Genomic DNA, 15,622 nt, shown 5'->3' with positions numbered 1-15,622 from the left:
TACGCTACACTCGCCAAACTGTTTGTTGTCGAACACAAAGCTATCAGGGCCGTGGAACCCTTGCCTCCATCTCCACAGGCGGAGGGTAATGGCTCCCAAAAACAAAAGGAGGACTGGTGCCAGAAACTCCATGTAGGTGCTGACTCCACTCCCCTGCACCAAAAACAAGGAGTCTACCGGGTGGTACAGGAGTACGAGAGAGTCTTTAGTAAGCACCCGCTAGACTTCGGCAGAGTAAAGGGGGTAGAACACCACATCCCCACAGGGAGCCACCCACCGATAAAAGTAAGACAAAGACCTGTACCCCCTGCACATTATCAGAACGCAAAGGGCATGCTAAAAGAAATGAAAGAAGCTGGGGTCATTAGAGATAGCTGTAGCCCCTGGGCAGACCCCTTGGTTCTGGTGAAAAAGAAGGACGGCACCATGAGAATGTGCGTAGACTATAGACAAATCAACCGTATCACCCATAAAGACGCATATCCGCTGCCTAGAATAGAGGAGTCTTTAGCAGCTCTAAAATCAGCTAACTTCTTTTCTACTTTGGACCTTACTAGCGGGTACTGGCAGGTTCTTGTGGCAGAGGCTGACAAGGAGAAGACCGCCTTCACCACCCCGATGGGAATGAGCGAGTTCATCTGTATGCCTTTCGGGCTCTGCAACGCACCAGGGACCTTCCAGCAGCTGATGGAATGCTGTCTAGGGCACCGAAACTTCGAGACGGTCCTCCTTTACCTGGACGACGTAATCGTCTATTCGAAAACCTACGAGGACCATCTAAAGCACCTGGCCGAGGTGTTCGAAGCCCTGGCAGGCTATGGCCTGAAGGTGAAACCATCGAAGTGTCACCTGCTGAAACCAAAGGTCCAGTACCTAGGGCACGTGGTAAGCACGGAAGGAGTGGCCCCCGACCCTGACAAGGTCACGGCAATCAAGAGCTGGCCAAGCCCCTCGAACATCAAAGAGGTGAGACAGTTTCTCGGATTGGTAGGCTACTACCGAAGGTTCATCCCCGGGTTCACTAGGATGGCAGCTCCTATGCAGGACCTCCTAATCGGACAGTCTAAGTCCAGGAGCCAAAAGCCGCCCTTCAAGTGGGATAAACTGGAAGAGGAGTCCTTCCGCCAGTTGAAGATGGCCCTCACGGGGGATAGATCCTGGCCTACCCTGATTATGGTCAGCCTTTTATTCTCCACACGGACGCCAGTAATGTGGGACTGGGAGCCGTACTGTCCCAAAACCAACAGGGCAGAGAAAGGGTGATCGCGTACGCCAGCCGGAAGCTGAGGCCCACCGAGAGGAACCCGGAGAATTACAGCTCCTTCAAGCTAGAATTCTTGGCGGTGGTGTGGGCCGTGACAGAACGCTTCAAGCATTACCTGGCCTCCGCAAAGTTCACAGTGTACACGGACAACAACCCGTTGACACACCTGGACAATGCAAGACTGGGTGCCCTAGAACAGCGGTGGATGGCCCGTCTCTCCAACTATGACTTCGTGATCAAGTACCGGGCCGGCAAAACCAATGCCAATGCTGACGCCCTATCGAGGATGCCTCACTTACCTGAAGGTGACGAAGACCCAGAAGAGCTGGAGGAGGTAGAACTCCCCGCGTTTCACCGGTATGGAGCCGCTCAATACTCCCACCGCGTGAAGGAGGAGGATCTAACAACCGTGATGATCAATCCCCTACCTCACCACAGCTGGGCCGAGACCCAAGATAGTGACCCTGCCATCCGCCTGGTGAAAGATCTGCTGACCCAGGAGGACGCCCGCATGGATCCGGATGCTCCAGAGGAAGCCAAGCAGCTGTGGAAGGAGAAGAGCAAGCTGTTCCTCTACGAAGGCAAGCTGTGCAGAAGGATTGTCAACCACCGGACGCACGAGCTGACCTGGCAAGTCGTGGTCCCAAGGCGGGATGCAGCTATGGTCCTGGGGGCTTACCATGACAGAGCGGGGCACTTCGGTTGGAAGAAACTGGAGTTCCTGCTAAGAGGACGGTTCTTTTGGGTCGGCATGAGAGGGGCTGTAGAGAAGTGGTGCAGAGACTGTGGCCCTTGTCACCTAAGGAGGAAGGACCGTGCCAGCCAGAAGACACCCTTGAGGCCCATCGTCACCACGCAGCCTCTTGAGCTGGTAGCTCTAGACCACGTCAAGTTGGCTCCAAGCCGGTCAGGGTACATCTACGCCCTGACAATCGTTGACCACTAATCCCGTTTTCTCGTGGTGGTCCCGGTAAAAGACTTGACAGCCCAAACAGCGGCCAGAGCCTTCCAACAATACTTCTGCCGTCCACACGGGTATCCGGAACAGGTCCTGACAGACCAGGGTCCAGCGTTCGAGGCTGAAATCTTCCAAGAGTTCTGCAACCTCTATGGCTGTAAGAAGATTCGGACAACGCCTTACCACCCACAAACCAACGGGATGTGTGAGAAAATTAACAATATAGTCATTGACCTCCTGAAGACGTTGACCCTGGAGGAACGCAGCCTGTGGCCAGAAAAACTGCCGGACCTGATAGACCTATACAACCATATCCCGGTGAATGCTACAAACTGCACCCCGGCTTACCTGATGCGAGCCAGACCAGGTAAGCTGCCCGTAGACCTGGAGATGGGAGTCCTAACGCCTGAGGACACCTCCCCGGATGCGGACTGGGATAAGGAAAGGCAACTACAGTACAAGAAGGTACAGGAGAGTGTGGAGAAGAGCCTGGCCCAGGTGAGAGAGAGGCAAGAAAAACTCTTCAACCAACACGCCCCTGCTGGTCCCCTGGAACCTGGTGAGCAGGTCCTGAAGCGGAAGAGAAGGCTACATAAGTTGGATGACCAGTGGGAAAGGGAACCCTACACCGTACTGCAGTCTGACCACGACAACCCGAAGGTGTGCGTGATCACCAAGGACGGAGGAGAAACCACTAGTACCGTCTCCAGAGACCACCTCAAAAGGTGCCCCGAGCAACTCCGTAGTGCAGAAGAGGATCAGAGTGACCTTGTACCTGCAGAGGACAAGGAAGAAATGATCAGCACCGTTCTCGGAGAGTTCCCTCAGTCCTGGACTCGAATAAATGATGCCATAGTGGTACCCGTCCTGCATTTCCTGCAACCGGCACAGCAACAACCAACACCAGAGCCGGAAGGTGAAGAGGAGCAAGCGGTTCCAGAGGCAGAAGAGCCTGTATCAGTAGCCCAGGAGAGTCAACCCTCTGCTGACAGTGAGCCTGCCATGCCTGCGGTAAGCCAAAGAACCCGCAGACAGCTGCCTGCCCTAACTGTACATCCAGCTGGTAGCTGTACCCCTAACGCTAGTGGGGAAAGCCAGGTCGGTCCACCACCAGACAGTGGGTTACGCAGGTCAACCAGGAGCACAAAGGGGCAGATACCCGCTCGCTGGAGAATACAGAGTGCACTAAAATTGTAAATAACCCTGTTGCCAAATGTTGAATTGTTTGCCAAGTTACCTGCGTGATTAGTAATTGTGTGTTTCAGTTCCTTACAGTTGCCGTACAGACTCGAAGGTTATGGACTTTTTATAACCGGAATCTTGTATGGACTGCGTTCGGAGCCTAACCAAGGAATGAACTAAGACTGTGAAGGACTTGGGGTAGGACAGACCCCCACCTGGTTAAGGCTCCCCGTTGTATTGGTGATATGGACACCCGGTCACAGACCACACTGTGACCTTAAGAACTCAAGCTGTGCGTCGTCTGTCTGTTAATGTTTTATAGTCATGCATATTGTCTTTGTTTACTGCTTAGTCCCGGAGTACTAAATTTTACTAGGGGGGAATGTGTCACCCTGGCCTGGATGCCACAAAATGTAATAAAGCTGTGTCTGAGAGCAAGGGGGAGGTTCTCTAGTCAGGGGAACATTAGCATGCCGTACCTCCTGTCTCAGGCCAGTAGGGGGAGCAGGCTGGCCCTATAAAAGCTGGTGCTGGGGGCAGGGTTAGAGAGAACTGGATGACCTGTCTCAGTACTGAGACTTGTCCCGGAGCAGAGCAGGGACAGAAAGTTGTATTGCACCTAAGAGGAAGTGTGGCAGGAGGAGAGCCACAAGCCAGAGACAAGAGGCGAAGTGAGCCTGTCTTGGCAGATAAAGGACTTAATTTACCAGACTTTGGTGTCTGAGGCTGGGAGGATTCCACATCCCACAGCAGATAACCAGTCCGCAGGGGACTGTATGTTCCTTGGCCTAAGAAACCTGGAGGCTCTGCCACAACAGAAGGGACCAGTAAAGCCGTTCCAGGCCGGGAGCAGAAAGGAACCCACGTCGCAGGCCATACAGGCGAGAGTACACGGAAAGCTCGGAAACGTGGGCTGTTACCCTATAAGGAGGAGATAGCCAGAAGGAGCACAGAAAGCACGGTAGGCCTACACCTTCACTCTGACCAGGGCAAATTTCCCCATTGCTCTCAGACATCCAGGTCCCCTCCTAGCCGGGACTGCTTATGGGTCAGTTTACCTGTTTTAGTAAAGGCCCTGGATTGCAACCTGTTGTCTGTGTACTCCTTCACGCCTCCAGCACTACCGGTACTGGGACTCTCACCACCATCACTCCCACCATCCATTATACTGCCCTGGGGCTGCACTATTCCCGTGGGGAGTCACACTACCCTAGCTGCACACCTCATCAGCCCCAGCGGTCTGCATGCAGCGGCGGTTCCTAATAACCTCAATCCACGGGTGGCGTAGTCGGACATAATCATCAGCGCATAACGGACTACCACTGGCCTGACCACCCTGAGCCACGGAACCGGCTTGCCACTACTACTCCCATCGTTCCCCTACTGCCCGGATCCGAGTGCCCCACGGCCCAGGGGGCGAGTCAACTGCACCCCACTGTTTCTGTCAGTTATTTCTACCACGCTGTCGCTCCTGCACTACAACGCCCAGCATCACCATCTGCACCTACACTGCCCTGGAGCTGTGCTCTGCCTATGGAGAGCAGCACCAACCCAACTGCCCTAACATCTACCCCAGAGGTCTGCAGCAGCGCTGCTACTCATTACCGGGAACCACAGGTGGCGTCACGAGACAAAACTGTTATTCATCCCTTCAAGTAACAAGCCCCTTTTAAAGAGGGACCCCAGAGTACGGGCCCAGGAGCCGACTGCCCTGACCTCCCAAGAAAGTAAAGGCCCGGGTACCGAGTCTCCCCCATATCCCCCCTGGGCGAGTCAGACACATGATGCTTAATACGGCTTCCTGCAACGCTGCTGCTTTATTCAATTATATCAGCATTTTAAAGATGCGGAGGCAATTGAATAAATCAGCAGCAGTGCCAGAAGCCATGAGTGGTTTCCTGCCTAGCACCCTGTGCTGCACTACCACCTCCAATTTTAGGCTAGGGTCAAACAACAGTATTTTCTCTCATCCGAGAGAATCTGGGTGATTATGCAGATCACACTCTGAGCAAACTCTGATCAGAGTTTGATCATAGTGCAATCTGATTTTCTCATATGAGAAGATGGGGAAAAAAAATTCTCCATCTTCTCTATTTTGTCAGTCCGTGAAAAATGAACTGCACTCAGATATCATTCGAGTTCAACCTGATTTTTTCTACTGACTCACTGACTTGCATGGTCAAGTGCGATCTGAATATAGGATGCAAATCGTGCATACTGCAATTTTTTTATTCAGGCCAGCTCTGTCCGAAAAAAATAAATGGACATGTGCACAGCCCCACAGAATAAGATTGGTCCAAGTGCAATCCGATGTTTTATCGGATCACACTCGGACCAAAAATACAGTCCTTAACCAGAGTGTTGTGTCTTCCCAGTTGGGAAAAATGACTCTGAGCATTAATGTAGGTGACGTGTGGCGCCCTGCTGCGCATTGGTGCCACAGATCCTAGAGGGGTGCATGGACGGATTCCTTCACAAGAGGCCCTCGTAGCATTCACACACCTCCACCTTCCACCTCAGACCACCAGAGGGAGCCCGTTAGGGATATAAATAGGGAAGGTGGAGCTAGGCAGTTAGTCAGTCTGGTCTGAAGTCTAAGTCTGGAGAACAGTTTCCTCAGGGGACAGAGCTAGTTCCAGTCTGTGAGAATCCAGTCTGTAGAAGGAAGCCTGTTGAAAGGAGTTCCTGCAGAAGCCATCCTGCAGTGGAGCACAGTCCAGACTCATTGAGCTCAGGTTAGTGAGCCTAAGGCGTGCTGACACCATAAAAGCAGTGAAGAGTAGCGAGGCCTACTGCCCGTGTGAAGCCTAGTCAGGGCCCTGAGTGGTCGAAGTCAAGTGGAGTAAGCGAGCTACATAGGGGGCAGAGGAGCTTAGCCAGCTCAACCCAAGACCATATACCGGACACTGGGTCCGTGTCTGCAAGGATCTCTAGGACCAGCAGAAACAACCGGAACCCCTGGCGAACTACATGTCCCAGGAATACCAAAAGCTGACCGTTATACCAGGGTCAGGAATCACAGAGGCCCAAGAGACCAGGGAGTGTGATCTCCAACAGAAGGCCCTACCACCAGGTCAACAGGTGCCAGACAGAGACCAAGTTAGGCCTAGCTTCAGGCAGGTCATAAACTTAACAGGAAAAGACAAGAAACAGGAGGCCCCACACCCGCTCACTGGGGAGAGTCCTGAAATGCACCCTTCACCCTACAGTGCCCTGGATCGTGCCTGAAACACCACCAGTAAAGGTACTGAAGTGAACTGTTGTGAGTGTGCCTATTCTTCTCCTGACCCGGCTGGGTCCCCTCTGTCCTGCATCCCCTCTCCTACGCTGCCCTGAGACCCTGCTCCACCTGTGGGGAGCCGCACCAACTAACCTGCCTGACCACCGGCCTCAGAGGACTGCAGCAGCGCTGGTGATCCTCACCAGACACCACGGGTGGCGTCACGAACTTTTCCTCTCTCATACACCTTTCCCCCATTATTCCTTGCTTTTAAGAGTGACCCCAGGGTACGGGCCCGGGAGCCGGACACCGCGGCATTCCCCAAAACTAACAGCAAGGCCCGGGCGCTGAGTCGTCCCCATCCACTGGGCACGTCCCCTGGGCCGTGGGGTACTCGGCAGCCGGGCCTCTGGTTGCTGGGGGATATCACGGTAGCTGGCCCGGTCCGTGACCCAGGGCAGTCAGTAAAAGGGGGAATAGTTTATAGGGGATTTAAGTGTTCGTGACGCCACCTGTGGAATGCGGCTAAAGGGTGCCGCCGCTGCGGAGCAGTCCTCTGGAGCTGGTGTTACGGCAGCAGGGATGGTGCGGCTCTCCACAGGTAGAGCTAGCTCCAGGGCAGCGTGGGGTGTAATCGATGGTGGTGCAGGAGAGTGACGGCAGGACGGTCCCGGAGGAAAGACGGACACTCACACAGGGGTAAGCTTCAGTACCTTTACTGGTGATGGTGTAGGCACGGTCCAGGGTACTCCAGGCGAAGGGCACACTTTTGGACTCTCCCCAGTGAGCGGGTATAGGGCCTCCTGATCCGTTGCTTTATTCTCTAAGCTTCTGACCTGCCTGGAGCTAGGCCTAGCTTGGTTACTGTCTCTCTTTGCACCTGCTGACCTGGTGGTAGGGCCTTCTCTTTGGAGATCACTCTCCCTGGACGCTGGGGCCTCCGTGACTCCTAGCCCTGGTACTGTAGTCAGCGTCTGGTAAACCTGGGACCTGTAGTCCTCCAGGGGTTCCGGTAGTTCCTACTGAGTATAAATGTCCCTGTAGGCGCGGACCCGGTGTCCGGTATATATATCGGGGTGAGCCTGGTATGCTCCTCTGCCCCCTCGCTACTTCTTCCTTCTCCTCTCGCCTTCGGCCCACTCAAGGCCCTCACTAGGCTCCAGTGCGTGCTGTAGGCCTCAACTTGCCTCACACAGCAGCCTGCGTGCTGCTCTCTCACTGAGCACACTAAACTCTAAACTCTAGACTGAACTGCCTGACTCCACCCTCCCTATATATATCCCTAACGGGCTCCCTCTGCTGGTCTGAGGTGGTAGGGTGGAGGTGTGTGAATGTGTGAGGGCCTCTTGTGGAGAAGTCCATCCATGCACCCTTCTGGGTTCTGTGGCACCAATGCGCAGCAGGGTGCCACATAGGGGGATCTTAAGTTAGGGATTTTTATAGAAAGCCCTTTCCTTCCTTGGTTCCTGAAGTTCAGCCTGAAAACTGTCAGGTGAACAACCCTTGGTCTGACTCACTCATGGGGTATTTATTTATTTATCTCAGCACTTTACATACATTATCATCGCTGTCCCCATTGGGACTCACAATCTAGACTCCCTATCAGTAGGTCTTTGGAGTCTTGGAGGAAACCGGAGGAAGCCCATGCAAACACAGGGAGAACATACAAACTCCTTGCAGATGTTGTCCCCAGGGCTGCAAAGCAACAGTGCTAACCACTGAGCCACCATGCTGCCCACCATGATGCTGAAGGAAAACTATCATTGGCTTCCAGCATGGACAGCAGCAGTAGCTTGAACATAAAGGGACATTCATTAAATAATCAGCCAGCAGGAATAAAATAGGAGCAAAACCTGTTATTAACCTGTTAAATGCCACTGTCAATCTCTGACAGCAGCATTTAACACACATTGGCAGGGGGGGGTGCATCATTCCATGCGCTCATCCCACCAATGGGTTGCCATGATAGCCGGAGGTCTGCTGAAGACCCCCTTGCTTGTCATGATGATTCTGCTGTGAAAGCAAGTACCGTGATTTTTCACTATGCATAGCAGTGCTGATGCAAATCACCCCCCTTTTGACCCATTAAAAATAAAACAATTAAAAAAAATAAAAAATACACATATTTGGTGTCGTTGTGTTCTTAAAAGTCTGATCTATCAAAATATAAAATTAATTAATCCGATCAGTAAAAGGCATAATGAGGAAAAAAAATCAAAACACTAGAAATACGTTTTTTTTACCTCTGCAACATTGCAATAAAATGCAGTAAAAGGCAATCAAAACTTTGTATATACCTCAAAATGGTATCAGTAAAAACGTTAGCTCAGGGAGCAAAAAAATAAGCCATCATAAAGCCAAATATCATGAAAATTGAAAACGTTGGAAAATGGCTAAACAAACTTCTCTTTTTTTCGCCACTTAATAAAAAAAAAACTATACATGTTTGGTATCTGTGTAATTGTACTGACCTGCGGAATCCTATTCCCATGTCAGTTTTAACATATAGTGAACATGATAATTGTACTGACCTGGGGAATCCTATTCCCATGTCAGTTTTAACATATAATGAACATAGTAAAAAAAAACTTTTTTTGCAATTCCAATGCACTTAGCATTTTTTTCCCTCTTTCCAGTGCATCACGTGATAAAATGAATGATGTCATTCAAAAGTACAACTTGTCCTGCAAAAAACAAGCTCTCATATGGCTATGTGGATGGAAAATTAAAACATTTATGGCTCTTGGAAAAAGGGGAAGAAAAAACGAAAATGAAAAAAACGGTAATTGTCTGCGGTGTGAAGAAGTTAACATTGTAATGGACAGGAGACGCTTAGCATTTTTTTTTTTATACGTGAAAAATCACTGATGAAACACTGATTGTAAAAAACTGACACTGACCAAACACTAATGCGAAAACACTCCTGAACAGCGGTCCGTGTTTTATGTCAAGAAAAATCACGGACATCTGAATGAGGCCTAAAGGTGAATTTAACTGTGTAATGGATTAGTGTAAGGCCAGGTTCACACCTCCGTGTTTTCTTTTATCCAAAAGAATCAAGTCGATTATGCCAATCACACCCTGATCAAACTCTGAAACACTTTAGTTTGGATATGTAGAATAAGTACTTGTGGATTCCTATTGTCCTATTGTATTACACCACAAGACTACTTACCTCTCTTACATGCCTCATGAATTGGTGATGCTACGTCACATGCTGCATGTGGACTGGCCCCGTTCTGTAAGAGCAGATTCACACAAGACAGATTACCGCTGACACAGGCGTTAAATATTGGCGTCTTCCAGTCAATGTTAGGGATATTAACCTGGAAGAAAAACAAGCACAGATCACAATATATTAGGCAACAGATTGATTAACCACCGGGAACATTTCTTAGAGTTGGACCTAATTGATCTGTAGAAAATCACATTTCGGGAAAATATCCATGAAATAACAAAGATGAAATAAACATATGGATACGTTTCGAAGCTGCTTGATTGCAATGGAGCGATGGCTGTATGTGCACCACGTGTTGTTCTGTACCAATGTGAGATCAGAGCTGTGTGGGTGAGAAAACCATTTTTGCTGCAAACCGTATCATGCACTTGAAAGATGACCAAGAATAAAATTCATATATGTTGAAAATAAAACTGTGCCCTAGACCGGCTCCAGGTTTATGCAGGCCCTTGGGTGATGGAGTCCTAGTGGGCCCTTCATGGCTTTCGAATTTATCGCCTTCCAAGAGCTAGAACTTTTTTTCTTTTTCAGGTGGTAGAGTTGTATCAGGGCTTTTATTTTTGCGATATGAGCTGTTTTACATAATTTTAGAACCCATACAACTTTCTTTTTTTTTTATTTCATTTTTTTGAAGGGAGACAAAGATCCAAAAAGCTGTGATCCTGCCATTTTTTTTTTTTTCCATTTTGGTGTTCTCTGTATGGGATAAATATAATATTTTATTATTTCTGACTGCTATACTTACAGCAATGCTAAATCTGATATTTTTTTAGTTATTTTCTTAATGTTTACATTAAGGAAAAAGGGGAGGATGAGATTTCCTTTATATATTTTTTAATTTTCTAATATTTAGCTTTTTTTTTTTTACTTTTTTTATTGGTCACATTATGGTACTTAAACCAAGGATCACTTGATCATTTGTACAATGCACTGCAATACTTAATCTTCTGTTAAGGCCAACCACAGGCTGTCAGACACAGGGATTTTCATTAGGCCCTCTGCCTGCCATGACAATGCCATCGGTACCTCAAAATTATATTGGTCCAATGTAGGTCAGAAGGTACATGTTCCCCATTTCTATCCCCTTAAATGCCATTATCACAATTGACAGTATCATCTAAGAGGTTAAACTGCTGCAATAGGAGTATCTCCGACTACAGCTATTAAACCCAGGTGCCAACTGTATTACAGAGTCAGCACCCACACTGTATAGAGCTGGCTCAGGTCCTGAGCATGCTCTATTAATGCAGTTCACATTCACTGCTGTACAGATTGAGCACCTCAGGCACCAAGAGCCCCAGAACTTGGCCAGTTTTGCCATGTGCTAGTATCAGTCCTCCTGTGCCTGATACTCTTGGAGAAAACAGAAACCCTCCACTCTCTGCTTCTGATATACCAGGCACACATTAACTAAGAAAATTTGTTTACTAACATGGTTTCTTACTTTTTTCCACTTGCATAGCTTGCCCATAACTGGTAAACCAGTGGACTGTATTCCTTACACCCAGAAAACAAAAAGCGTATCACCTAGTCACAGAGTAGGTGGTAGTCTGCTCCTTTCTTGGGGTCCAACTGTTGGGACCACCAGTGATCATAGGAATAGTGGTCTCAGAGTCTTGAGCAAATTGTTATTGAGTATGTTTGATTGTTGATCATACACTTTCTCTGGGCTTGGTGGTAACACATCCTCACTATCCCTCCACTCTTATAGGGGACTTTGCTCTCCCCCGTTCCTGAGACCGGTGAGGGAGTCTCAGCAGCTGGACTTCCATCAATCAGAAACTTATCATCCTGTAGATAGGTGATAAATGTTGTTTATGGGACAACCCCTTTAAAGCAAGATATCCATATAATTTTTATCAAATGCATACCAAGGTAAAAAAAAGCGAGTGTGAGTGAACAACAAGATCTTCTCTCGAGGAGTTTCAGGAAAAAGAGGGTAATGCACCGGGAAACACAAGCATATAAAAACTGTCAGGGGGCCTCCTGACCTAACTAGATAATTAAGTATCTGTCTAAAGCATACTTTGCTGTATCTACAGTCAGAAAGTGTCCTAATCATATAGAGTGACCTCTTTATAGACACTTTTTCTATTTATTTTTTTAACTTTGAAGGGGACCTCTCACTGGATTTTTTTTATTTAAACAGAGTACTTCCTCCAATTGCTGCTGCTCCACTGATTCTGGAACAGTTTTTCTTTTTCTACTGCACCCTTCCATTCTAAAGTTATGTCCCCAATAATAATGCTGAAAAATTTCCCTTCAAGCAACTGGGCGTGATCGCAGAACTTTATGGGTGTTTCCTTTTTCGTCTCTGACATTGACCAATCGAAACATGGTCACGTCCACAAAGAAATTCTGTGATACACGCCCAGTTTGTTGGAGAGAAAATTTGCACCTTTATTACCGGTGGACATGGCTTTGGAATAGAGGGGTGCAGAAGGAAAAAAAAATTGTTTGAGAATCAGTGGGGCAGCAATAAGCAGTGATTGCTAGTTTTAGATTGGAAATGTACAAGAACATCATGTACCTACTGTACCTTTTGGGGTCACATCTTTAATGTTTGAACAGACCATGTTTTGGAGAATTGATGTATACCTTAGCTCCATGTTTCAGCAGGAGTTTAGCACAGCCAGGATGACCCCCAAGGCAAGCTTCATGAAGTGGAGTCACGTGATCCGCTGTGATCAGATTTACACTGTATCCCTTTGAAAAATAAAATAATAACAATATGAAATGTTACTATGTGCAATTCCTGATCTAACACTATATCATCAACTGGTACAAAATCTGTAAATTGAAGGGGTACGGCAGGGTTCACACTTGTGTTTTATCATTCTGTTTTTCTGTTCCATTTTAGAAACAAAACAGAAATCATACCCAGATGGACCTGTCGCATTACTAACGTAGATGGGATCAGTGGGCCCCTCTGCTTCAGGTTGCACTAGTAATATAGCACATCCGTTATGGGCATAGATTATGTTTGCCTGTTCCTAACATAGAACAGAAAAATGGAAAGTCAAAATGCAAGTGTGAACTCAGACTTATTTTGCCTTTTAAAATTGATGGCTTAAAGGGAACATGACAGCTAATACATGCAGCCCGAAGCACGTGCAGCATGAGTCAGACTGTGGATCTATCATTTTAGCCAGGTTTGTTTTACTCTCAGACACTTTGGCTTTTCAAAGAAGACATATATTTAAAAGCCAACAGGTGACCATGCCGTGCGTGTGAATAGTCCAAGAGGCCAGTCCTCTGTGGCTTCTCCCCTTGAGTCACAGGTCTCTCCCCATGAGGGTGAAGGAGAAGTTACAGGGGGACAGGCTTTTGGGCTAGTTACCCAAATGCCTTGGTCTCCAGTCAGCTTTTAAATGTATGTTTTTTTTCTGAAATGTTTCAGCTTTTAAAAGTAAAACATTTCTGGCTGTCCAATGTGAAATGATAAGTCTTTAGTTACTCTATGTGACTGCAGCCTTAAAAATCTTGATAATGTGCAATTCGCACACTGTCATGATTCCCCTGTACTCAATGTGTGGGTAGGTTGTCACTTGACCACATGCTTGCAGTCACGTGCCTCCTAGTCTCATCTGTCTTCTGTCAATTCTCTTCTATTCAGAGTAGCAACACGTGACCTCAAGTCACTCATGTATGTAACTCGCATACATGCCGTCATGTGACTGTCTACCTGCATGGGAAATACTGGAGAATCATGACAGTGTACACATTGCATGTGACAATGCATGGCACATCAGGATAGTTTGCAATCACATAGAGTGACTGCAGACTTTTCATTTCACTCTGGACAACCCCATTAATCACACAGCCAGAGTCTAATTTAGGTTCCCTTTAAGATAAGTCATCAATATTTGATCAGTGGGGGCCCTGATATTAACACCCCCTTCGATACACTGTAGAACCTGTAACGCTCCTATTTTTTAGTCACTGTTCAAGATGTTGCGGTGTTCTTCCATCTACTTCATTGATACAATGCTGCAATATCTTCTGTTATAAAGACTGTTATATAAATACTAGCTATTGAACCCGTTCTGCACCCGGGTGGCGAGCATTTTTATTGGTATATGGTCTCCCATGCTTGTATGTGCTGCCCCCCTCCTGGTATTTGTGCTGCCCCCATCCTGTCCCCACCATCCTATACTGGTATGCATGGCACCCCTCATCCTCATCCTGGTATGCATGGCACCCCTCACCCCCAATCCTGGTATGCATGGCACCCCTCATCCTCATCCTGGTATGCATGGCACCCCTCACCCCAATTCTGGTATGCATGGTACCCCATACCTCATCCCTATCCTGGTATGCATGGTACCCCATCCCTATCCTGGTATGTATGGTATTCCTCATCCTGGTATGCATGGCCCCCCTCATCCGAATCCCGGTGTGCGTGGCCCCCCTCATCCGAATCCCGGTATGCGTGGCACCCCTCACCCCCCCAATCCCGGTATGTGTGGCACCCCTCATCCCCCCAATCCTGGTATGCGTGGCACCCCTCATCCCCCCAATCCCGGTATGCATGGCACCCCTCATCCCCCCAATCCCGGTATGCGTGGCACCCCTCATCCCCTCAATCCCGGTATGCGTGGCACCCCTCATCCCCCCCAATCCCGGTATGCGTGGCACCCCTCATCCCCATAATCCCGGTATGCGTGGCACCCCTCATCCCCCCAATCGTGGTATGTGTGGTCCCCCTCACCCCAATCCTGGTATGTGTAGCCCCCGCATCCCTTTCACGCTGTACACACATCCAAAAAAAATAAACACTTATACTCACCTGTCTTCCCTGTGCTCCAGCGCTGCTGCGTCCTGTTCTGCCGGAGGCCGGGGAGGAGCGCTGCGCCAGAGCACCACGCTGTCCGGAGCCATTTTGCTGAAGACACTGTCAATGTGTCTTCAGTAAAATGGCGCTGGATAGCGCTATGCGCATGCGCCGATCCGACGCCTCACTCCTGCCCTGGTCTCCGGCGAAGAGAGGCGCCGCGGCAACGCTCCTCTCGGTCAGGTAAGTATGTAAGTATGGCGTCGGAGATCACGGTATGTGTTCAGTGTCTACGCATACCGCGATCTCTGGCGCCATACACTCCTCTTACCTGTAACGACTCCATGCGTTCTTCAGTCTGGAGCCAGACTGCACGTCACGCATGCGCAGTCTATAAAGGCTTCAGACAGAGGGACGCATCCCCCGTCATATTATAGATGATGTGGGTGAGCAGGAACTAGCCTTTAGCCAATGCAAACACCGAAAAGTTGATGAGCAAGAAATCTATGTAGAAGACAAGCAGTATTGTAAAGGCATTATAGAGAACGTCTTTCAATGTTGTCATTAGGAATGTGATTATTACTACATAAAACTCATCAATTATTAGAGAATTAGTTTCGAAATGTTTCATTACCCATGATCAGAGTCAGTTTTAGACTGGGGTGCTAAGGGCCCACCGGTAACCAACTCTCAATTCCAGGCCCACACTTTTCAGCTTCATGCAAATGTGACATTATCCTCAATCACAAATTTCTATAACAATTAACTGAGTAGATCGTTAGATGAATAAGATGCTACCTTTGTCTGTACATAGTGATTCAAGTATATTGTGCCAAGTACTGCTCATATAAGAGGGTGGTGGCCCACTCCTGCACAGGGGCCCACCGGAGGATTTCCCTGTTCTCCTGTGGGCCAGTTCAAGCCTGATCAGAGTCTTCCATGGTAAAGACAAACAGTCCTGTCTCAGCTCTGATCAGTGGTACACG

The 15,622-nt window shown here is 48.5% G+C and overlaps 1 protein-coding gene across 1 annotated transcript in view; it reads right to left on the bottom strand.

Annotated features, from left to right (window-relative positions):
• Positions 1 to 15,622, bottom strand: part of ASB9 (ankyrin repeat and SOCS box containing 9) — an 88,990-nt gene that overhangs the window by 48,745 nt on the left and 24,623 nt on the right. Inside the window, exons 3-4 of the mRNA XM_073668071.1 lie at positions 12,461 to 12,568; positions 9,800 to 9,950 (exon numbers count right to left, since the gene is read on the bottom strand). Coding sequence (XP_073524172.1) covers positions 9,800 to 9,950; positions 12,461 to 12,568 — 259 coding nt within the window. The remainder of the gene's footprint in view (positions 1 to 9,799; positions 9,951 to 12,460; positions 12,569 to 15,622) is intronic.

Source organism: Phyllobates terribilis, unplaced genomic scaffold, assembly GCF_046119375.1.
Source record: "Phyllobates terribilis strain yellow unplaced genomic scaffold, ASM4611937v1 Scaffold_2__4_contigs__length_985480577, whole genome shotgun sequence".
In the NCBI taxonomy this organism is placed as follows: Eukaryota; Metazoa; Chordata; class Amphibia; order Anura; family Dendrobatidae; genus Phyllobates; species Phyllobates terribilis.
This window is presented reverse-complemented; position numbering and strand designations above follow the sequence as displayed.